Consider the following 25,462-nt stretch of genomic DNA (forward strand, 5'->3'; position numbering starts at 1 on the left):
CATGCCATCTTGTTTCAATTTGTGCCCTGTGGTGTGCAGAGCAGAAAAATGGAAAACATGTCACACACCCAAGGACTCTGAGCTGTTTTTAAAAATCTGTTATGAGGAAAGATGAACTCTGGAACCTGGGTATATTATGCAGATTGGTCAAATTTCCACAGATTTGTTTATTCTGTATAAAATTCTACTTCTGGTAGGCAAGGGGAGGAAATGATGTTACAGAAAGCACAGAAGTCCTCACTCACCTCCTTGACTGCTGATAGTACTTTTCCTTCTCCCTCCCTCTTTTTTCAAAGATTTCATGAGCCACAGTTCCTCACATTTCAGTTATCTTTGTTTATGGAAACAAAATGGAAGCTTGTACAGCTTGAGGATGTTCAATTCAGTGCTTGATGCAAAAATCCATGTTTCAGGAAGTGTTGAATCCAGTCCACCAGACATCATTCTTGTCACTATGCCTCAAACTGAACTTCCCAGGTGCCTTTATGTGGATGAATTAACAGTGGTGGCTGGTGACCATTGGGAATGGTAGGATGGAAGGGGATGCCAGTGACAGGCAGAACTGCCCTTCGACTGATAGTAGGTAAAAAGGAGGCAGGTGGAGGCAGACAGGTTGTTAGCTCAGTGCCCCACTCCCCTTAGTGAACCAGCCTCCGATGTGAATTAAGTAACTCTGAAGGGGGAGCAGGTCCATTAGCTCAGGGACAGAACTCATACTTTTTGTATCCATGAAGTGAAGTCCCAGTTTGAGTCCTTAGCATTTCCAGTCAAGAGCAGTCTCCTGCAGTCAGAATAAACTGTGCTGGTCTAGATAGATGAATGGTATAACTCAGAATAATGTCAATTAGAATATTGGGGGGGGGGATATCAGGGAAGTGTGTTTCTTGACAGTCAGACACCTCTAGACTGCTTTCTTCTATATGTTAAACTTTTCAGTAATATTTCCTCATGTAAGCCTTCACTCTTCCTTTGAATTAGATTTTCCAGGATCAGGCTCAAAGGCAACCTACGACTTTGGACTTGGTGGTTCTTTTGCTAACCTTCGTGAGAAATTCATCCTCTCTTTCAGCAGAATGGGAGATTTCCAGGGTGTGCCAAATAGCAATCTTATTTGCAGGGGGAAGCTTCTTTGATCCTAGTCCATTAGTGACCTGTTACAAATGTTTTGACTGGTAAATTCTAACTCAGGGAATTCCACTCCACAAGTAGCAAACTGTGGGATAATTTCTCTCTCTCTGGTATCTCTTTCCCCTTCCCCTCCCTGGTGTGTCCTTCAGACCAATCACCTGTTTCTTTCTCTTCCATGCTGTTTGTTTCTCTTGAGTTTGCACCACCACCAATCTTACCCATGATGCTCTCATGCTCTCAGGCAGTATGTCCTACTGCCTTTCTCTCTCTCGCTGTCCATCCATTATTCTCTCTCTAGTCATTTATGACTGCCTCCTCCCTTTCGTCCTCCCCTTCCTGGGAGAGACTTCGTCCTCACAATTCTGTGAAAGATATTACTTCCTGAAACACTGGGTATTCCCCAAGGGAAAGAAAGAAAAATTTCTATATTTGGCAGGCCAAAATGTAGAAGCACATCCACCTCCTTCAATACTGTATACCGTATTTTTTGCTCTGTAAGACTCACTTTTTCCCTCCTAAAAAGTAAGGGGAAATGTGTGTGCGTCTTATGGAGTGAATGCAGACTGCACAGCTATCCCAGAAGCCAGAACAGCAAGAGGGATTGCTGCTTTCACTGCACAGCGATCCCTCTTGCTGTTCTGGCTTCTGAGATTCAGAATATTTTTTTTGTTTGTTTTCCTCCTCCAAAAACTAGGTGTGTCTTGTGGTCTGGTGCGTCTTATAGAGCGAAAAATACGGTACATAAATCCAGATGTTCCCAGATCAAATCAGTGCGCAGGCCATAATATTCATTTTGTGTTTCTGACAAAACCTTTACGAAAAAGCTCATGCCACATCAAAGTAGGGTACCTTTGCATGTCTACTTATGTTTCCAACCACGATTCCCTGTGTGAAAAGGTGCATTTCTCGCAGAGGCACAGGTCCAGCTGAATCATTTCTGAAAGCCCTGCTGGATTTGGGTAGATTGCTGGAGTGGGTGGTATATTTTTATAGACAAAGTAAATATATGTCAGTGAAGAAATTGTGTGTTTTAAAGAACCTTGTATACATGTTGGGGTATGGGGTGTTGTGGAGAGATGACCTACACATTGCACTTACCTGTGGGAACCTTCTCATTGGGATCTAGGTCATCCAGAGACAGGAATCCAGAGCCAGAGAGCCAGATTTGGTTCTCATTGCAATACATGTAGTGCTAAAGCACTTTAGTTCACGGCAGCCATTAGCTTGTTTGAGAGAAAGCAAACAGATGTACTTGGGGACACCACTGAGTGGAGTCTCCACTGAGTGAAAGTTAGACCTGCCTCTTGTTCCTGGTGACTCCAGACACAAGGAGTCAAGACTGTGTCTCTCTCCATAATCCTGTTCCCTCAGTGGCTCAGACCCATATTGGTTTCTGTTCATACCAAAATGAAACGAAATAACCTATTTTTGCCATACCACTGATCTGGATAACTGCAACCTCAGTTTGCAGACAACAACAAGCCACACCACGGCTCATTTGCACTGCATGCAGCACCCATGTGAGCAGAGGAAAGCCACATGTGGGCCAGGCTGCACATTCACAATCCTGCAAACTACAGTTTAGCATGATGGGTGAAGCACTTCAGTGCTAACTGATACCCTGTGGTTCCCAATTAGCTAAGTACTGTGAACCCCCTGCTTTTCAAAAGCCAAGCCAGGGACTCCCTACTTTTGAAAATGTTGATTTCTCTATGATAGTTTTTATGTGAATGGTGCTACAGACGCCTTGGGTGGGCTATGTGGACCCTCTGGGGTCCATAGACCACCAGTTGGGAACTACTGCTCTATTGAAAAAGAACACATGCAATTTGTTGGAGATGCTTACATTCAATTATATTGTACACAGCACTAAATACACACATTCGGAAGGATGTCTTCCCCTCAAAAATATAACACAAAGGCATATGGGATGCTTCATCTCTATGATAATTCTCCTTACTTTGTTTTTAAATGAATCTGACCTAGTACATTGCATAGAAATAGAACAATTTACCAGAAGTAGAGAGTTGCAGTATAATAACTGTCCTATTTATGCCTACTTGGAAGTAAGTTTGAGTTCAATGGGGCTTATTCTCATGTAAGTGTAAGCTGTAAAATAGAAATGGTGCCATAATTTAAAGCTATGATTCAGAGGCCCCTCCTCTTGCAAGATGAAATGTGCTATATCCATAGCTCAGATGTGTTGAGTCTTGTCAGCTCAGTTCCTTCCTTCTTTTTGGGAACTGTACTCCTTGCCAACCACTCATGTGCTGCTGTGAGTGACATAGGATTATATGGCTGCCCTTAAACATATATGGAAATAGCTATTGATTAACCTACTCTGATGACAAGTGCCTCTACTTTTTAGCTCAGCCACGGAAGTGCAATGAATTATTGCAGCATCAAATTTCAAGAAATGATAGGAAATTTTGGCATTCTTTAAGATTCTGTGGAGTGATTATTTCTTTTAATCTCCTAGCAACCGCAGTCCCAATGCTTAGCATTACAGAGTGCTTTTTAGAGTGCTGGAAGTGCTTCACATAATTTATCCAGTGATCCTTAGGACAACAAGGTAGTTCAGTATTTCTGTCCTTGTACTGTAGTGGAGAAGCTAAAAGTGAGAGAATAATTGTCTACGGCCACCTTGGTAGCTCTTTAGCCTGCCTAAGTGGGCTAAGGTAAGATTTGAACAAGGGACTTGTTATCAGCCACCTACAAGTAGAATAAGTTTTTACAGCATCACTTTTTGGGTGGGGGAGTCCCATTTTCTTTGTTTCTTGTTCACAGCATCTCCTCATGGAACTGCAGCCTGTTAAGATCCATAAATGTGTCACTATAATTAATGGTCTCAGAATTCTAAGCAATGTTTTAGTTTTTAAGAAATGTTAATTAAAATGGTCCCCAGAGCGACTGTGGCAATATATTTAAATATGTACATTTAATTATAGCGAACACACACACACACACACACACAGAGAGAGAGAGAGAGAGAGAGAGATGTTGCCTTTTACTCCCCCCCCCCCCAAGGCATAACATGAGTGCTGCTCTTCAGAGCTCCAGCTGTCCTGGGATAGGACTATTGTAGTGCTGTTTGAGACTTGCAGGGGACAGTGTCTCCCACCTCTTTTTCTACCCTTCTGAAACCCTCCCCTCAGGAGCTCAAAAGACCAAGCCTTCCTCTTTCCATTTACCTCTCTGCCTCCGCCCACCCCAGTCACAACTGTCCTCAACAACAGACTTCTACTCACCCTGTCTGCTTCAACAGGGATTGGAAATCTATGGCTCTTCAGATGTTGTTGGTCTTCCAACTTCCACTTGTCCGTCCATCAGGGGTGATGGGAGTTAAAGTCCAACAATATCTGGATGATTGCGGGTTCCACATTCCTGCTTTAGACCATTTATTTTTCACACCCTAGGTGGATGTCTATCTAAATTCATTCCCATCTGGGTTCAGACCTTGCTTCAGGACTATATCAGCCTTGGTCATCATGATGGATTACCTTTAACAGCTACTTCTTTTCCTATTGTGCATCTATATGTGTCCCTTGCCTCCTCTTCTCCCCCAATCTCGCAGAGCCCTCTAGTTTCCGCTCTTGCTTGTCCTTCCTTGCAGCGCTTGCTATTTCTCACCTCTGCATGGGCTTCATTCCAATCTTGTTTCCTGGTTCTCTAGCTTAAATATCTGTCAGCAAAGAAATAATGAAAGTTGACAGCAAAGTGTTATCACTGCGTTTTTAGCTGAGACACCAATGACATTGGTAGAGGCAAGGAAAAGGAAACTGTGCAAACTCAGGAAGAGAACAGGCATATTGGCTTCTTCTTGAGTTTCACTTGGAAGGTTACCACCCAAACTTGAGAAAACTAAACATCTGATGTAAGAAAAAAGATGAGTTTAGTTTCTGAACAACCTAGTGGAACTTTTTGGGTTGTACAAACACACCTCCTGACCTGTATCCAAACCCAGTCAATATGGCAGACACTCCTAGATTAAAAACAGGCTGTAAAATAGACAATGTCAATAGCAGATGAGTAGAAGTTCCACAATCCGGGTTGGTTGTCCAAATGTCCAAATGTATGGAAGATGTTTGATATGTCCTTGAGACATTTGATTTGGCCACAGTGACTCATGACTTACTTACATCCCATTTGGATTACTGCGATGGGCTGCCTTTGAAAAGTACTCAGAAACTTCAACTGGCCCAAAGAGCTGAAACAACATTGTTGACCGGGTCTGGTTATAGGAAGCACACAGCCCACTCCTTAGACCTGCTCCACTGACTACCAGTCTGTTTCTGGATGCAATTCAAAGTTATAAACCCCTACACAGCTTAGGTTCAAGCTTTCTGAAAGACTGTGTTTCCTCATATGAACCTGCCAGGAAAGAAGGCAGCATATAAATATATGTTGTTGATGATGATACTGATAAAAGGTAGGCAATTCCTTTATGAAAGCCACAAGCTACATACCCCTTCCCACCTTATCCCCAATTCTAGCCAAATAATGCCCCCAAGCTTTATAAAATAAGTAGTTAAGGGGGGTGGCACAAAAGATAAAGAGTGTGGCTCTTCTGTCCCTGCTCCTTGTATTTGAGGAAAGGCTGTCATTCTGTTAGTTTGGGTCCCAATCTCCAATTGGTGAAGGTTATATTGAATCCCAAATCTGTATTCAGCTGTATTAGGTGCCTGTCCCAGTTTGGCATCTGGCATGACTTATTTTTGAGAAACCTGTGCTGGGTCTTAGTAATCACAACATCTTTTTCTAAGTGTCCACAGACCGACTGTTTCACTATCTATTCTAGGACTTTTCCTGGTATTGATATCAAGCTGACCTGTTGGTAGTTACATGGGTTTTCTTTTTGAAGATGAGGACATTTGCCTGCCTCCAGTCTGCAGGGACCTCACCTATTCTCAAGAAATTCTCCAAGGTTATGGACAGAGGCAAGCTCCTTTAGTACCCGTGGGTGTAGCTTATCAGTCCCTGGAAATTTGAATTCATTTAATGTAGCTAGGTTTCCCTTATTACCTATTTTACTCAGAATTAAGATTGAATCCGTATTCAGTCAAGGATTTGCTCCCATGTAAAATGTGTGTATGATTGCAGCCTAGTTAATATAGCACTTGTATGCTGGTGATTAGCTTACTAGGACCTTTGTGTTCAGAGGCAATGCCTCTCTGAATACAAGAAAACCAGCAAAGGGCTATTTACTTCTTGTCCTGCTTTGTGGTATCTGGTTGCTTGCTGTGGTTCTGGACTCAGTGGACCTTTGGTTTAGTCCAGCCAAGCTCTTTCTTATGTTTTTAACACATGCGTGTTTTATTTCTCTGTAGGAACAATTTAATTTTGTAGTAAAACATTAAGGATAGTACCCAACTAAATTCTATTCTGAGAAAACCCATTGGAATTAATTAACTTAAATGAGTTGTGTCCATTAATTTCAGATGATCTACTCTGAGTATGGCTGAGGTTGGATATAACCTTAATATTGTTTCAGAGGAATTTTCATAGATGACCTTGGCGACTGTGATTACTGTGCTTCAGCTTGTTCATCTGAAAGTTTGGATGCATTTGAATAATTTATTAAAGTCTATGGTACTTATCCCATTGATTGAATTGTAGCTGCACTTTCCTTTCTTTTGTTGGTGTAAGTGAAAATGTATTTTTCTGTCCTTGTGTTTACCTTACAAACTGTTTTTCTTAGGCTTCAGTAACAATTATCAAATTGCAGCTCCTATTGTTTCTCATTTTCAGTGTGGGGTTGTATATGTCTCAACTTAAGAACACCTCCAAATCTCTCTTCTGAGGCAGCAGTTTTTATTTTATTTTAGGCCTTCAGGGTCAAGTGTAAGGACAGTTGTATGGGTGCAATGGCACAGCATAACACGGTGCCAGCATGAACCACGAACCAGCCTGGGGTTGTTTTCTCATTTTGATACATTAAGCTTGGTCATCCTATTGTACAGCTCAGGTGGTGAGCAAAACCCATTAGGTGACATAGAAATGGATGGAGAGTGTGGCTTGAGAGTGTACTATTAGGGTGGTTGTAGGATTGCCAGGTTTCAGCATTTGACATAAAGCTTTAGGGGCTTTTTTTCAGGAGAAGGACTAATATTTCAAGGGCAGAACCATGGAAACAGGCTATTTTCTGCTTGTCTTGATCTGAACTTTTGCTGTTCACTGCATCGTCCCATGCTCACCAGGCTCATTAAAATAAAAATGCAACACAAACCCAGTAAAACAATAGTATAAAGGCATATGAAAACAAGAGCTGGGGGGATTCAAATGAACAACAACAACAACAACAAAGCTTTTAAAGGCCTAGGCAAAATAGGACTCATTCTGAGATAAGTTAAATTTCTATCCGTAATAGTTGATCTCTGATTTTAATCTTTTACATGGTTTCAAATATTTTTATGTGAGCTTGTTGTAAGCTGCTTTGATATTTTTTCATGAAGAGAGGTATACAAATATTATTTTATAAATAATAAAAATAATATAATCTTATAATACAATCCTATTGAGAATTACGTCTCACTAAATTCAGTTATTCTCTGTTGAAGGCCAGACCAAACAATGACACCATTAATTCAGCTGCCAGTTGCAAACATGGTTTTGTTTTTCTAGATTTAGAGGCACAAGGGGAACCAATAATGGGAGATGGTAGGAACATGGACTAGATCCAGACTGGGATCCAACCAATGGCAAAGCCTTCCCTGCTGATCCCTGACCTAGACCACCTTTCCTCCCATGCCTGCTATTTACTTCAAAAAAGAGAGACATTAACACAATTGCTAATTTCATAGTGCTGTGTGCCATGTCTAGTTTGATGGGCTTAGTCTTGAAGTGGCTGATACCAATCGGTAAGCAATACTAGATTGCACTTGTCACCCTCATAGTCTTCCAATGCAGCCACATGTTTGACAGAAAATGGCAAGACAGCAATTTCAACAGCAGGAGGCTCACAACAATTCCTCCAGGATTGCTCCTTCCTTTTATGATGATGCCTGCATTCTAATCCACAACAGCTTCTCCTTATAGCTCTCTTTTCACTTACAGAGATTTCATTTTCTGTCCATGCTTTCTGAGACTGTGATAGGTCCAAGGTTTGAATTTCTGAGCAAGTAATGTCCCATCACAAAATAATATTCATTGAAGTCAGTCAAGTTGAAATAGCTTTGGAAGATTCCCTCAAGGAAACATCTTAAATTTGATAGCTGGAAAAATGAAATTTGCTTTTCTATGGGAACAGCTGAAAAAGCTTAGTTCTGTTTTGGCATAAGGAAGGATGATTGGCATGTGGGCTCAAAACCTATATATGCCTGGCAGTGTTCTTTTGGCAGTGGAAAACCAGGTTAAAAAATATCAGTCACTAAATGAGGAAGCAAAAAATTGATTGATGGTACAATTAAGCACTTAATGGTGATGCCTTCGAGTAGAATTTCTAATAGCCTGTAACATACACAGCCAAAGGCTATTTACTGTCCAGCATCAATTCCAGCAACAGTCACATCTTAAACCTGATTCACATGAACCAGTAGCAGCAGCGTTGCTGCCCAAACCATTGTGTCATAGCTGCATTGTCCATGTTGCTGCTGCAACTGTATAAATTGCTTTATATCTAACATTTTCATGTCAGAGTTCTCTGGGGTCCACAGATGCTGGCACGAAAAATGTTCTAAATGATAGGGGGAGGGGAAGCAAAAATGGGATCGTTCCCATTATTGATAAACATCCTTCACCATGATAATATAACTATTGGTGAATGCAACCTTGCTATCGGTACTTATGAATCAGGCCTAAGTCTCTCTCTTACACACACACACACACACACACACACTGCCAATCCCTTCTTTATGCAGATAACTGCAAATGTGAACATTGTATATGCATCTACTGCCCTCAAAACTGTGCTAAATTCTGATGGAGCCAGCCTGTTTATTGCCATCCCCAATACCTGCATGAGTTTCTATAACTGTATACACTTCTGCATTTCCTTGGTCCCATCATTCTCTGCATGAATAATGCTTCTGTTGGATGACAAAAGCTTAAGGTCACCTAAACAGCAAGAATTGCTAGAAGATGAACAAATTCATTATCTGAATCCACATCTGTCTGCATTATTTATTCTTGCCCAACTAGAAATTGGGTTCTACATGGGCCTCATGGTAGCAGTCTATGTTGTAGAGATTTTAAAAGCAAATAAGAGCCACCATCACCAGTTAGCATTTATATGGTCCTATCGGTATCCAACAATGCAACAACAACAAAAACACATTTCTTTGGTAATTTTACAATAACCCTATAAGGTTGCTAAGTTGGAGATAGGTGGCCTGCCTATAGCCACCTAGTAAGTTCATGACATCTAACATATATCATTGTTGAAAGCAGAATCAAAGGATAAAATCAGTCATGAAATAGAGGGGAACAGCTACAAAGTGACTGCTTATTATTATTATTTGCTTGTCAGGAAGGAGTTTTGTACTTTTTGTAAGCTGAAAAATGTTTTAAGGAATTATTAAATTCTACTAGATATCAAGAACCATGGATGATATGGAAATTATATTAGCATTGCAACCATAAGGGTTGAAAAGGGAAGGGAATTGCTATGGGAAAATTACTGTACTTGTTTTGAAGAAATTAATACAGAACATTTCTCACCCTGTAGAATGGACCAAGTTTTTATTTACAGAGGCAAATGCAAGATAAATCAACAAACAAATTGGTAAAGAATAAATGGCGCTGGCAGCACACTGGCCAGCTACAGGGCTGTCCAAAAGCACAACATGACCTCCAGCAGTGGAAATAAGTAATTTGGGCTTTAACAATCCATCAAAACATAATGCACAAGAACCAGCTCATAATTTCAGCTTCCCAAGTACTTAATAGGAGCCACTGTTTTAGCTTGAACTGGCATCTTCTGATTACAGAGGTGGAATATTAGTATTACTGAAGTCAGTAACAAAACTCCCATGGTTCTAGTGGGAAAGGATTGCAGCTTGCAGGCCTTTTGTGAGCCCATAGTCTGAAGGTGGTGTAGATCAGACACAGGCTCACCACCGCACTGAGAACTATATTCACAAAGATATATGCACAATTTAGGGGGTCAAATGCTTTTAAGTAGCACAGGGGAATACTGACTGCGAGCCGGTTCATATAAGCAGGACTATAACTATAAGCACTCCAGTATATCTGAAGGAGCGTCTCCACCCCCATCGTTCTACCCGGACACTGAGGTCCATCACCGAGGGCCTTCTGGCAGTTCCCTCACTGTGAGAAGCCAAGTTACAAGGAACCAGGCAGAGGGCCTTCTCGGTAGTGGCACCTTCCCTGTGGAACACCCTCCCACCAGATGTCAAAGAGAGCTAAAGTGGTACCTCAGGTTAAGAACAGTTTCAGGTGAAGAACAGACCTCCAGAATGAACTAAGTTCTTAACCTGAGGTACCACTGTATTACTATTATTACCAGTGCTATTTTTCTCAAAAAAAAAAAAAAAAAAGAGGTGCTGGAGCTCATCATGAATGTCTCCCTTGTTCTCTTATAATGGCAATGGCGCCCACCCAAGAGGTGCAGGAACTGAGTTCCAGTGAGTTCCGGCTGGGGAAAAAGCCATTATTCTTCAAATTCTGAACTGTCTAGGATACACAACCCTTTCCAAAAGCATTCCTACAATATGAACATTCAGGTGCAACGGCAACCCCTAGAGCGCTCTATAGCTATGAACCTGTGTGACCTGGGGAGGCTGAACATCCTTTCTAATGAGTGTCCTTATCCCCTCTGCCAACCATCATTACCTCTCTCTTGTCTGCATTCAGCTTCAATTAATTTGTCTACATTTAGTCCTCAGAATAGCCAGAGAATAAGTAAGGGGAGGGGGGAAGGGGGGAAGACCTGTGTTGGCCAAGCTGTGTCTGGGCTGCAAAGAGCTGGCTTGGGGCTCATTTGAAGGAATGCTCCTCCATATAAAACAAAACCCACCCTCACACAAAATTAAATATTAGGGATAAGGATTCTAGTCTAACTTTCTCACTTGGCATGCTTGCTTTTCATTTGCAGGGATTTCTTGTTGCTGCTGTATGGAGGAAGGTTTAGTCAAGTGAGTCTCAAATTTAAAAACAGAACAACACACCCAAAGGAGTACAGCCTAGTCACAGATTTGCCTCCTCAGTGACAACAAGGTTTAGATGTTAACTGCATAAGGATGTGGTCTAGATAGCTGTGTGATCTTTTCTAGGCTACTGGTTATGCTTACAGTTGGGCAGCTCAAATTCCATCAATCTCTCATTGTGACCTTACTCTTCAGTTAAATCCACCTAAATCCAAATCTTATCCAGTAGCTTCACAGACATGTTGAACAGAAAGAGAGATGTAAGATGAGGACTATTATATTTTGTATACTAATTTCTGAAACAATGGCAAATTCAGCAATATCTGAAAATCACAGAATATACAATCTAAATGTAGTCAGGGTTTTTTAAATGATTGGTTGACAAGTTTTATTGCAAAACAGCTGTATTACACCCACATGGCCACCACCTCCACACACCTAAGCGACTTCAATTTACATCAAAGATGAGATTAGTTTTGCACTGAACTGAGGCATGGCATGAGGGGGAGAGTACATATTAGTACCAATGATCAATTTAATAAAGATGCCCGATATGACAAACTGAGGCCAATAGCTTCAAATGAGGAAGAAATATGTAAACAAGCAAGTCAGGCATAAAAGAGGATTGAAGCATGAAACGAAATGTCTGATGCAGAACTGGAACAAGAAATATATGCCGGCTCAGGAGAGGCTTAGAAATATATTTAGAAAGGGGGAGAAACAGAAGCTTTATGAGGAGATTATCAGCAGTGCAATTCCATACAGTGTAAGGAGAGTCCACAATGCCTCTGTAAAGACATCTGTATTCCAACCCACAAGTTTGTATAATATAGTTATACTCTACCTTTTAAGGTTGACTCATTCCAAGACATCTTACAACATTGTAACAACAACAAAACATCCAAAATGAAATAAAAGCAATAAATGCTATGATTATACATATTCTGCTCAAAGTATTTGGAACCTTTTGAATTCAACAGTATGGGGAAAACGTAGGTCTACTCCCAGCATTATTATTTATAGATAGATAGATTCAATTTATATCCTACCCTTCTTTCTGTCAGATTCCAGGATAGTAAACCTCTCTCTAAGGTGTATCAGTGTATTTTACAAGTGGGGCTGACATTACGGAATGCTCCTCAGTTGTTGTTTTTTTAAATGTAATGCTTACACACAGAAAAAAGTAGATGTCAGAAAAAGGCCAGGCTAGAATAGTACTCCCTGATATGCTAGTTTTCTGCATGTGGTGGTTTTGAAAATTGGAGAGCATTTAATTATGTGAGCCCCCAAATACTGTCCAAAGTAGTGCAACCTAGACATTAGTTTACAACCCTAGTAATAACTAAGCCATACAGATAGTCTCTGTTGACACAAAAAATGCATGCATCTATTCCTTGCATAGGATAGACATTGGAGGGTTAGCTCTTCATACTGCTTCTTCTCACTTATCCCACAAAATAGAAATGGGGAGGGGGAGAAGGAAACAGCAGGAAATTACTTGTACCCAAAACATGTATGAACTATGGCATAAGATACAAGGATTTGGAGTGGGGAGTAATTATCTTTTTGTAATTGTTCTTGGAATTGTGTAATTTTTCAAATGGATCTCAAAACCAATACTATTAACTACCAATGCTATTATTATAGAAACTGTATTCTTTGTAATAAGATTTTCTGCATAGGGTGATTATGCATGCACACATGCATAGGGCAATATTTCTGATACGAATAAAGAAAGCAGGATGGTTAATTTTATTTTGAAGTCCAGAGTTTGTGTTGCACACAATGAATCCAAATTTAATAAGAGACAATCATTGGCATATACAGAGAAATACTGTTACTTCCCAGACTCCTCATTTTCATTATTATTACTGAAAGACTATCATTCATTTGCAGTTTTATAATGAATGCTGTCTTAAAAGCTTGTGATTTAATTTAAGGAAAAACAGAGTCTGGATCTGCCCAACTTGTGGCTCACCAAGCCAAAAATAGTCTGCCAACCTGTGGGCTGCCAGATATTAGACACACTTTCTCCTTTCTCCAGTCCTAGGCAAGTAGCAAAAACAGGAGGTTTGTCAAAGAAATATAGTAGCTAGTAACCTGGGTTTGGCTTGGTGAGTCACAAGTTGTGTGGTGAGATTCCAGAAGGTGGATTGCACATACCAGTTTTGGTATATGAGGGAACTGAGGAAGGAAAAGCAATGTGAAGGGGGAGTTTTGGAAAAGCAAGAAAAAGGACCTGCAGGGGAGCCTTTTCTAGACATCAGGATGTCAAAGACTGAAAGCCTCTAGAGGGGCTGTGTCACAACTATGGCACTCCCTTCCCCGGTAAAAGTATAGATCATCTTTTCATTTGCTAGTAAGCTTGAAATTGGTAAGATTGGAAGTGGTGTGTTAATGTTGTTTATACATCGAGTATCCCTCTTCCTGCATTTTGATTGCTTATTTTTCTCTTTTATTACTTCCTGGAGCCTTAGGGATCTTGAACCCACCTATATAAATCAACATACTCCTTTCCTAGTTGGGTTTTTTTTGGGGGGGGGGCGGGCGGATTTTTCTCCTTGATTTGTTTGCTGCACCAAAGAAGGAACATCTTGGTGTGGCTGCAGCAAACAGGAGTGTGAGCTGGTCGAAGGCCAGTGGGAGGACTCACCTTTTCTTTTCTTGGATTTGACATCGGAATGGGAGGACGGGGTCTTGTTGGGATGGGAGCGAGGCTTTGAGTTGGGAGAAGGGTCCCCAGGGCGGGAAAACTCACCCCCTGCTCGCAGAAGAGATCAGTTCCAACCTCTGGCATTTTCGTTGAAAGCCTCCCAGGCAGCCAGGATGGCGAATATCCTGGGTCCGAATCTGCAGTGCCAGGTGGAGAAAGCAGAAGTAGGCTAGAGGGACCCCCGGCTCGACTAGGCATCGAGCAGCCCCCGGTGTTTGGGTGTGTGCATGTGCTGCGTGGCGCCTGCCCCGTGTTTGTTGAGAAGCGGGGTGAATGAGTGAGTGAGTGAGTGGGGCAGCCGGCCTGCATAGCTGCGCCCCTGTTTCCCGCCCCCCAGCAGCCACCCTCGACTGCCCCGCCGACGCCTCCTTGGCCCTGCCCTTGCCTCTTCCTCGCCGCGTCGCTCCTGGCTGGCCGCCCGCCCGCCCGCCCGCCTCCAGGTCGCTGTTCCTCGCCCAGGTGCTGAAACGGAGCCAGCCGAGCGCCGAACCCGCCCCTCCCCGGAGCGCGGAGGAGCAGCCGCGTCAGCCGGCGGGGGAGGAAGAGGAAGAGCAAGAGGAGGAGGAGGAGGAGTGGAACAGCCTGTCTGTCGTCGGAGGAGACGGGGCCATCGCAGAGCGGGCCAGAGCTGGCGACTGGGCGACATGAGGGGCTGGGCGGCCCCGGAGCGGAGGAGGGGCGCAGTGGCCGCGCCGGGGGCTTCTGGCGGCGCCTGCTAGCCGCTTGCATGAGCCTCCTGCCGCTGCCGCTGCTGCCGGGAGGCTGAGCGTGCGCCTGCCCGGGGCCTCCCTTCCCGGACCTGCCATGACACCGCCGGGTTCCCGGCGCGGCCGCGAGGCGGAGGCCCTGGGCTCCTGGCTGCTGCTGCTGCTGCTGTGCCTGGGTCCCGCCGTCGGGCAGCTCCGCTACGCAGTGCAGGAGGAGGTTCCGCGGGGCGCCGTGGTGGGCAGCGTGGCGGACGACCTGGCGCTGGAGCCCCGGCAGCTGGCGTCGAGGGGCGCCCGCCTGACGTCGGGCAGCGGTCGGCAGTACTTGGCGCTGGACGTGGGCCGCGGGCTGCTGGTGGTGAAGGAGCGCGTGGACCGGGAGGCGCTGTGCGAGCTCAGCCCGTCGTGCTTCCTCAGCCTGGAGCTGGTGATCGAGCAGCCCGTCGAGGTGCACGGCGTGGAGGTGGAGGTGCTGGACATCAACGACCATGCGCCCCGATTCCCCCGCCAGGAGTACCGGCTGGACGTCAGCGAGTCCGCGCTGCCGGGCGCCCGCTTCCCCATCGAGGGCGCCGACGACCCCGACGTGGGCTCCAACTCCGTGCAGAGCTACCGCCTCAGCCCCAGCGAGCACTTCGGGCTGGGCCTGGGGGACTTCGAGCGCGGCAGCAAACTCCTGGAGCTGGTGCTGCTGCAGCCCCTCGACCGCGAGCAGAGCGCCCGCCAGCAGCTGGTGCTCACCGCCGTCGACGGAGGCGACCCGGCCAAGTCCGCCACAGCCCAGATCTCCGTGCGGGTCTTGGACACCAACGACAACTCGCCGGAGTTCGACCGCGGCACCTACACGGCGACTTTAATGGAGAATGTGGCGCCAGGCACGCTGGTGGCAAGGCTGAACGCCTCCGACCCGGACGAGGGCTCCAACGGCGACGTGCGCTATTCCTTCAGCAGCTACACCCCGGAGAAAGTGCGCCAGCTCTTCAGCGTGGACCCAGTGTCGGGAGAGGTGAGGGTTAACGGGACGCTGGACTACGAGGAGGCCTCCTCCTATGAGATCTATGTACAAGCCACTGATAGGGGCCCCGTCCCCATGGCTGGGCACTGCAAGGTGCTAGTCCACATTGTGGATGCCAATGATAATGCCCCTGAGGTTGTGCTGACTTCCTTGTACAGCCCAGTCTCTGAGGATGCCCCCCCTGACACCGTGGTGGCCTTAATGAGCGTCACTGACCAGGACTCTGGCCAGAACAGGCAAGTCAGCTTGAGCATTCCTGCCAACCTCCCTTTCAAACTTAATTCCTTCAAAAACTCTTACACCCTGGTGACTCAGGGGGTTCTCGACCGCGAAAGGGCTGCTACCTACAATATTACCATCACTGCTGCAGATGCAGGGATCCCTCCCTTAACTTCTCACAAAGTCATCCAGGTGGACATCTCTGATATCAATGACAACCCACCACGGTTTGAAGAATCCGCTTACTCTGTTTACATCCCTGAAAACAATGCTCCAGGGGTTTCTCTCTGCACTGCCAAGGCTGTTGACCTTGATGCCAATGAAAATGCCCACATTTCCTACTCTCTGCTGAACAGAGAGATTCAAGGGCTCCCTGTGGCCTCCTATGTCTCCATTAAACCTGACACTGGTGACATTTATGCTGTTACTTCCTTTGACTATGAACAGCTGAGGGAGTTCCAGGTTGTTGTGCAGGCCCAAGACTCGGGGGTGCCACCACTCAGTAGCACAGCCACAGTGAACATCTATGTGGTGGATCAGAATGACCATGCACCACAGATCCTGTATCCTGCCCCAGTTAATGCCTCAGCAGCTATGGAGATGATCCCTCGCTCAGCCAGCACTGGATACTTGGTGACCAAAGTCATAGCCATTGATGCAGACTCTGGGCAAAATGCATGGCTCTTCTTTCACCTGGCCCAGTCTTCAGCTCCAGACTTCTTCAGAGTGGCACTTCACAGTGGAGAAGTTAGGACTACTCGAAAACTGCCGGAGGACACTGTGACCACCTTCAACCTTACTGTTGTAGTGAGAGACAATGGAAAGCCACCCTTGTCTTCCTCCGTGTCTATCATAGTTGCCGTGGTGGACAGGATTTCCAAAATCATTCCTGACACCAGGAGGCACGTAAAAAGCTCTAGAAGTTACTCTGAGATCACCCTTTATCTCATTGTTGCTCTGAGCTCTGTCTCATTTATATTTCTATTGACAATCGTTGTCCTCGCTGTAATCAAGTGCCAGAAACACAGTGTGCACATGAGCTCCTGTTGTGGGGGGTTCTGTGGGACGCCCAGAGAAAGGTGCCCGGTCGAAATGTACAAGCAGGCAAATAACAACCTTGACACCAGAATGTCAAATGGTTTAAAAGTCCAGCCCCATTTTGTTGAAGTGCGGGGCAATGGCTCTCTTTCCAAGACCTACTGCTATAAAGCTTGTCTGACTGCAGGCTCAGGAAGTGATACTTTCATGTTTTACAACACCGGGGTCCCAGCAGGAATCCACTCCCAGGCTGGGATGACTGAAAGACATCTGACTGGGCAGAGTGGGCAGAGCGCACAGAACCTGATCATACTTAAAAGTGAGCCCATCACTCCAAATGAGGTGAGGACTGAATGGATAAAATGACCTGAACAGGCTTTGAATGTAACCAGTGGTCTTTGACATGCTTAATGCTCAGGATATTGATAGGAAACAAGAGTGGGTTAAAGGAATGGTGAGGCATGGCATCCATTTCCCCCCCAAACAAAACTGGAGGCTTTTGATTCCTTCTGCTCTGCTAGCTCACATGTATTATATCTGTGTAGCACTTTGTTTTAAAAGGGTTTTTATCTTCCTGATCAAAGTATCAGGGTGTTCTATCACCTTTCTACATGTAGGAGAAAGTTCACTCTAGCAGATTATATGATACGCATAAAAGAAGCATAAGAAGGCTCAGTCTGAGAATCAATGTGCTTCAAATGATGTTCAGGTGATGCGTGTTTCCTTCGAAGCACTGTGCCCAGTGGGGCTTACTCCCAGGGTATTGGTTTGCAGCCTACAAGACTTTGTAATTATGTTCCATCTTCTGGATCATCATATTAAGATACACTTGGCTGTATGTTTTCCAGGCAGCCGAGAACATATAAAACATTCTTAGGCTACAATCCCACCATTGATCTCAGTGGGACTTATTTCTGAGCAGATATGAATAGATTAAACTGGTAACACAGTGTTTTACTTCTCACATGGTATTGCCTCTTCTTCCTGTCCTCCTGTCCTACCTCCCCATTTCTCTGAAAGTCTAGTGACATAATTCAGTATGTTGACCCAGTTTTTGCTGTGCTGTTGCAGTACATTAGTCTGTAACCCCCAATGTACTTGTTTAGTACCTATGGCCTCTTCATTACCCAATCATGCTCTCTTGTAGTGATACACTTTATTTTTATATTTTTTTTATTTATTAGTAAACAATACTAACACTTAGTAGGTTGTAAAGGATCCCATATATCATTTCAGTTTTATGGCATCTGCAGCACAGCAGTACAATACTGGGTGTTTTTCCCAGGTACCATTCAAAGCTGTATTGTGAAAGCAGTCACACTGTCTCCAAATGGACTTCAGAAGTAGAAAACAAAACGTACACAGTTTCAATATTTTGGTAAAATTATGCAGATATACTTTGCTGAAAATAAGAGTAGTACAGTAAAAACAAAGTTGGACAGCCAGTTTTTTCAGTATTCAGAAAACAAGTTAAATAAATTAAATAGTAAAATAAATAAAAAATTCTTCCTATTGAAAGCCCCAAGGTGAAATTGTTTCAATGTAATTTTTCTCCAACAATCACTTACCCACATGAAAAAGGTTATGTTACTTAAAAGGGGGGGGGGACCTCAAATAGAAAATTAGCATAATCCGTGTTGAGAAAATAGTCTGGATTATGCCATGGACAGCTTTTAATGGGCTTGGTTTGATGGACAGCCTATTGAAGCTACTATGTCAGCTTGATAATTTCTGCATTTCTGAAATGAATCAATCGGTATAATTTATTTGTTTGACCTCAGTCCAGATAAAATACTTGCTGAACAACAGTATGGATTTTTGGTGCCACAAACCTAAACAAGTTTACTGAAAGTAAAGATCTGGCTAAATGAGGCAGTGAAGATACAAGATTGGAACTCCTATTGCTTAAAATTCTGGCAAAGAGCATGTGTATCAAGACCATGGGAAGAGCGGATAATCCTTTCTCTCCGCATCAGTTTCCTGATGAAAATCCCCCCCCCCATCTGCTCTTCATTGCAATAAGAAAAACTTAAATGTACAGGCAGTGTGCTCATGTGAAGCCTCCAGTATATACACGGAGCTCCCACAAGGGCAAGAATTTCCCCAAGTCACTTGAAGGGTGGGTGCTATTCCTGCAATGTATTTTTCTGTGTTTGATTACCTATCCTGGTCACTGAAGTAAATTCTTTCTGCACGTCAGACTGCATATAAAAAGTTGGATTTAAGTCATAATGTCAGAGTTTGAAAGTTTCATTGAAAACAGTGGAATGTCCTTGGCATTTTCCATCTTCAGGGCAAATAGCAGCGGTGGGTGTGAGAGAGAGAGACAGAGAGAGATACAGAGATGAAGAGAATAAAAAGGATAATTCCCCGCCCCCTTCCTAGTTCCAGGCCCAGTCTGATCACCCTCTATATATTGCTGTTTTTAACTTTAACCTACCACTACCAATGCTACCAACTATAGGATACATGATCATGAGTATATTGATATCTCATCTAGTTTGGTTCTAAAGATTTTACAATCCAGTTTTGCATTTTCTTACATGTTTTGTAAACATGGAATAAAATACATCAATCAGAGACTGTAAAAGACAAGTCTGGGGACTTTCCTTACCTTTAAAACAGCACTAAATTATCCACTTGCTTATTGCATGGGAATTTACTAGCACTTTCCATGATGTCATTAATACTATAGTGGGGTAAAAGAGGGGAAGTTTTGTTCGAAGTAAGAAATTTGTAGTTGCCTTGTAACTTCTTGGTTGGTTTCTGGTACTGTAGTATGTTATCAGCGCAAAGAGGGATGCTATATAGATGTGACCATCACAATATCCTAACTATTTCTACCAGAGCCGTATCCATTTGGGGGAGGGCGTGGCTAGCTAGGTTTTTTGCCCCAGGTAGAGGAGTGCCATTGAGGCTCCCAGCCTGTGTATGTGTGTACGCAAATGTGTGTGGTGTGTGTGTGTGTGCCAAACTCTGTCTTTTACCTGGGTAAAATGGGAGCATTTTAGGAATGATACTGTTTTTTCATTCTGCCTTCTCTTGTTCCACCTCTGTGTGCGTCAGAGTTTTACATGATCAGCAATCCAAATCAAGGTCAATTTTCCAAAAAGCGCTGAGCACACCTCAGTAGCTTCCAGCATGGCACCTGTGTTCAGTTTTTCCCAGAAAGCCTTAGCGACCTGGATAATTGGAAGGTGAGCTGTCGGGGGGGGGGGATACTACATCAGAAGCTATTCAGTGCATCAGCAGGAAACTGAAGCTAGATTTAGTTAAAACAATAGAGAATCTTGCTTATTGCAGTTTCATAATGCAAAGCATTTCCTCGAGGTTATGGGTATCTCCTTTAAAGGTTTTTAAGAAAAGTCTTGATGGAATGCAAGTGATGGGCTATTGAGGCTTAGAGCAGAGATTGGAAGTCCTTGGGTTGCCTTGCAGTTTTGTGATATTGTGCTTTGCCAAGACAGGAGTCCATATGAGACAGAGAGAACATATATCTGTACTACAAACCTATATCTGCTTTATACCAGTTTAGCTACATTGGCTTCTCACTAAGAATCCCTGGAATTGTTGTTTGATGATGGTGCTGAGAATTCTCTGCTAAAAATATCTAGCTGCTCCTCCCCCATCAAATCTGTGATGGAGACAAACCCAGAGAAGGATGCAGGCAGAAGGCAACTGTGAGTGCAGCCAAAAAACAGGCTTTATTTTTGCCCCCAGGCAGTTTCATCATGCCCTCCTTTCCTGAATTTGCAGATTAATCTTTCCCCACTAAATACTCATAGGACAGTTCCCAAGCAGGATATGTGTGGTAGTGGGGAGAGGCGGGAAGAAGAGAAGCCAAATTACAGAGAAGACTTTGCACAGAAGCAACAAAACAAAAAGTGCTAGGGAAAGCGGCTAAATAATACCCCCCCCCATTGAAGTCTCTGCTCATTTTTTATTTATTTTTACTTTTGATTTGGCCAAGGGAGGCAGGACAATTTATGCTAAACATGGGGGAACAGAGGAAGCACTTTCCTTCTAATCTAAGAATTCTTGAGGAATTCAGTCTTTGCAAATTCCAACACAAAATGACATGATCCACACACCTCTTGGAGTAATGCGCGGATAGGAACTTGAATATGTGGGGGATTTTGCGCTTCTGATTTTGAGATGTAGTTCTCAGCAGTTTAAATTATCAAAATGTGCTTTTAAATACCTATTTTGCCAGAAAATACGCATTTAAATATGCATTTGTACATGTATTTAAACAGCACAATGCTATTTAAATAGGTATTTAGAAATGATTCTTTAAAAATGCATATTACTGTGGAAATGGAATGTAACTATGAATAAAAGCATGGAAAAGTGTCAAACAACCTAGACAGTGATCTGGCCAGAGTGTTCTAGAACTGAAGGAGCCATTTCCTGGTGATGCTGTCCATCTGGGCGTGCATTTCTAGGTTGTAATTTAGTAGCTTCTGAAAAGCACATGCTAACTGTGACTATTAAAAGTGCTTTGACTGTCTGCAAACGACTGTTTTAAATAGACAAACTTTGTTCTGTGCAATGAAAAAAAAGAATGCTCTGGGGTCATTTCAGCAGCATTAGTAGCGCAATAGCCAGCAGGCAGCAGAGAGATTGTTGGTGGCACTGCAGAGGCAAAGGATCAAGGCACAGGATTTAATGAATGTCTAGTGTTATAATTCATCACTGCTGGATGAACAGGGCAGTCAGGGCAGGATAATCACCTAAGGGGAACAAAAAGCCTGGCAAGCCGTCTTGGCTTCACTGCTGACCCACTGTGAGATTAAAGCCAGCATTTGCAATTGCTGTCTTGCAGGAGAAGGGAAGAAATCTTATTTTACCATTGGGCTTTTAACGTAACCTTTTCAGAAAATATGTGCCATTCCTTGACTGTCTGAATACTTCTCTCTCTTCCCTGACGAGGGAAGTGCTGGAATCCTTCTGGCCACACATGTCTTATGAGCTGGATTTTCACCTTCGTCATCTGTTGCTCTCCTCAGCAGCAGTTGAGCCTCTCAGTCTGCCTTGTCTGCTGCAAAAAGCCCTTTCACCAGAGTGACGCTTAGCTTCAAAACTGTGCCTTCAGCAGAGATGCATTGTAGGGTGTTGCTATTGGTCAGTTGGCATGCTAAACCTTTGCCTAACAATAGCAACGTCTGTTTAGGTACCACTGTTTTCTCTGCCACCATTTTGAATGCTTTGAGAGACATTGAGATAGGAAGGGCCAACACATTTGATGTTTTCTGAATAATCACTGACTGTACGCACTTTCCCCCTTGAATTTAGTATTTGTGTGTTACCTTTTGTGAGCCACCTGGGGGCTGTTTCTTGGTTGAAACTCAAACAACAATAATGCGAACTCTGCAGCAAGACTTCTGAAGCTGCAGGGATAGAATCTAGTGATGCAGTTCAATTGCTCTGTTGTGCTCACAAATTTCTGCAGCGGTTTTATAGCATCTGCTCTCCCATCTGATCAGAGTGTGTGTTGCTGTGTACGAGGAGGATAGGAGGTTGATATCAGTGGCACTGGTAATCAGAAAGTAATGGCAGGAGGTGTTGTTTTGGCTAGGGTGAAGGCCTGGCTACTTTCCTGACTAACTACAGCTACTGGTGAGCAAGGAAAGGAATGAGAATGACTGCTCAAAAGAAAGAAACAGGGAGTGGCAGTGGCCTTAGATAACCCCTGGCAAAAGGCAGGAGAAGTCTGCCCTGAACTGAAATGAGGGCAACAGAAGGGATGAAGGATAAGGGGTGCTTGCCAGCCCTCTTCCCACCATGTGATCCCCATGGAAAACTGTTTGTGGATCTGGGAGCAAGGCAGTAGCTGCCAGTTTCACCCTACAAAACGCAGGTACTTATAGATATCTACCAATGCACTTGAGAATGGCTTCCTGGAAGATTGTGAGAGACTCAAGTTAATCCACAGTAAAGGCTTGGGCAGATGAATCCCCCCCCCCCCGTCTCTTACACACACACACACACACATTTTTTAAAGAATTGGAAAGGACCATGAGGGTTATCCAGCCCCCTGCAATGCTGGAATATTTTGACCAACATGACCCTGACATTAAGAGCCTCATGCTCTACGAAGTGAGCTATCCCAGTTTTATGCTTGCAAGAGTTAATAGCTGGCAGGATTCAGCTAAGTTATTGCAGCCTTCATTTCCCCCCTGCAAATGTGATTGTTTGTAGATCTGTGATTTCTACTTCCCTGTCTTGATTAGGGTTTGAGCCAACACAAATGGAAGCCATCAGAGAATTTCTATTGCCCTTTACAGTGCAACCCTATATGTCTGCTCAGAAGTAAGTTTCATTGAATTCAGTGGGGCTTCACTCCCAGGCATGTGGATTAAGGATTGCACGTTGAGTCATAGAACCAGACATACTGATTGATTGATTTAAACACATTTTCAGACTGCTTGGTATTTAAAAATCTCTAAGCAGTATACAAAAATACAGCATAAAAACAACAAGAAAGTGTCATAAAAGCAAATTGACAACACAAAAGCCAGACAAACAGGAATAAAAACGCATAAAACATATAAAAACATATAAAAAATATTCAGTAATAAGAGGGTTCAGTCTTATGGATCAAGGAAAGCCTGAGCAAAAATATATGATATTTCAATATCATATATTATTCAATATTCAATAGTTCAATAGTTCAATTTCAATAGTTCAAATATATAAAAGGATGTCACATAGAGGAGGGAGAAAGGTTGTTTTCTGCTGCTCCAGAGAAGCGGACACGGAGCAATGGATCCAAACTACAAGAAAGAAGATTCCACCTAAACATTAGGAAGAACTTCCTGACAGTAAGAGCTGTTTGACAGTGGAATTTGCTGCCAAGGAGTGTGGTGGAGTCTCCTTTTTGGAGGTCTTTAAGCAGAGGCTTGACAACCATATGTCAGGAGTGCTCTGATGGTGTTTCCTGCTTGGCAGGGGGTTGGACTCGATGGCCCTTGTGGTCTCTTCCAACTCTATGATTCTATGATTCAAGACACCTGAAGCGACTAATGGGTGGTCCTTTATGCTTGTTCAAAGGCTTGTAATGCCCCCCCCCCAATCTGGATGCCCTTCTCACTCCTTCCCTACATGGGCTCATTTGTACACTTAGTGGTTGCCTGTAGGGGGCTTCTGAGAGCACTGATTAAAGCAAGACACAGTATTAAAGGTTTTATGAATGTGCATGGTTATTTTTCATCAAAACCCATCTTTTTAAAGATCTCATTAACTATTGGTGAAATTAGATGCAATAAGCATATAAAATTATTTCGTGTGTGTGTATCTAGATCAGGGGTAGGCAACCTAAGGCCCAGGGGCCGGAGACTGGAAGAAATTTAAAGACTATTTAAAGAAATATTGTAAAATTAATGAATGTTAGAAAGATGTTGGATAGAAACTAAGCGGTTTCCAGTTGTAATGCTTTAGGAGATATGAAAAAGGATTATAAATGGGTAAAAGTTTAATGGTAAGGATTTGCTGAACTAACAAACTGAAATGGAATACAAAGAAGGGAAGTATGAGGAGGTCGGAGGAAATAAGGGTATGGAAGTTATGTCATTGAAAATTAATGTGTGTTTTTAACTGCTTATTATTTTGTATGTTTAATTTTTATTTTTTTCTTATAATCAAAAAATTTTCCCAATAAATATCTTTAAAAAAAAAAAAAAGGCCCAGGGGCCGGATGCAGCCCAATTACCTTCTAAATCCAGCCCGCAGATGGTCGGGGAATCAACATGTTTTTACATGAGTAGAATGTGTCCTTTTATTTAAAATGCATCTCTGGGTTATTTGTAGGGGACAGGAATTCGTTCATATTTCCCCTCCCGAAATATAGTCCAGCCCACCACATGGTCTGAGAGACGGTGGACCGGCCCCCTGCTGAAAAAGGTTGCTGACCCCTGATCTAGATAGACAAGACAGATAGATGTAAGATATATTAGCTCTACCATGGTGACTTGTGCATTGGAAACTTCATGATTGGAATGATGTAATGTAGTCCAGAGATGGACTCTGTACAGGACTTCCCATGGGATCGGTCCAGAAGCTGCAGCCGGACTGGAATGCTGTGGCCAGGTAGTTGAGTGGAGCCCTGAGACTCAGGCATGCTACACCTGTGCTGAGGGAACTGCACTGGCTGCTGATCACCTACGGGGCCGTGCTCAAGGTCTTGTTAACATATATAGCCCTGAACAACTCATGACCAGGTTATCAGAAGGGATCACCTGCCTCTATAAACTCCCTTAGATCACCAGGGAACATTCCGCAGAATATCATAGTGACCCCAAAACTATGGAATGCCCTTCCCTCTGCCATACATGAAGCCAATTCACACTTATTCCAGAGATTGGACCCTGTTTTAAATATTTGAATCCTCAAAATTTCTGTTTTATTTGCTTTTTTATGTTTTTGTGCTTTTATGTTTTGGTTTCAGATTGTATTTTTGCCTTAATGGATATTGTGGATTAGATAGAAATCTTAAAAACATTAAGTGATTTAGAAAAGCTTTTAAATAAAAGAATAAATA

General features: G+C 43.3%; 1 protein-coding gene across 7 annotated transcripts in view; it reads left to right on the forward strand.

Moving 5' to 3' along the window:
• LOC308593688 (protocadherin alpha-C2-like) overlaps positions 1 to 25,462 on the forward strand; it is a 189,201-nt gene that overhangs the window by 117,431 nt on the left and 46,308 nt on the right. Inside the window, exon 1 of one of the 7 annotated variants that reach the window (XM_081206228.1) lies at positions 14,636 to 17,265. The exons of 5 other annotated variants lie outside the window; for them this stretch is intronic. In XM_081206228.1, coding sequence (XP_081062354.1) covers positions 14,749 to 17,265 — 2,517 coding nt within the window. In that variant the 5' untranslated portion in view covers positions 14,636 to 14,748. Of the gene's footprint in view, positions 1 to 14,635; positions 17,266 to 25,462 lie in introns of those variants that run through there. One more of the 7 variants, XM_081206224.1, reaches the window with a different exon arrangement.

The sequence above is a fragment of the Podarcis bocagei genome (genome assembly GCF_964188305.1).
Source record: "Podarcis bocagei genome assembly, chromosome: 8".
Classification (NCBI taxonomy): domain Eukaryota; kingdom Metazoa; phylum Chordata; class Lepidosauria; order Squamata; family Lacertidae; genus Podarcis; species Podarcis bocagei.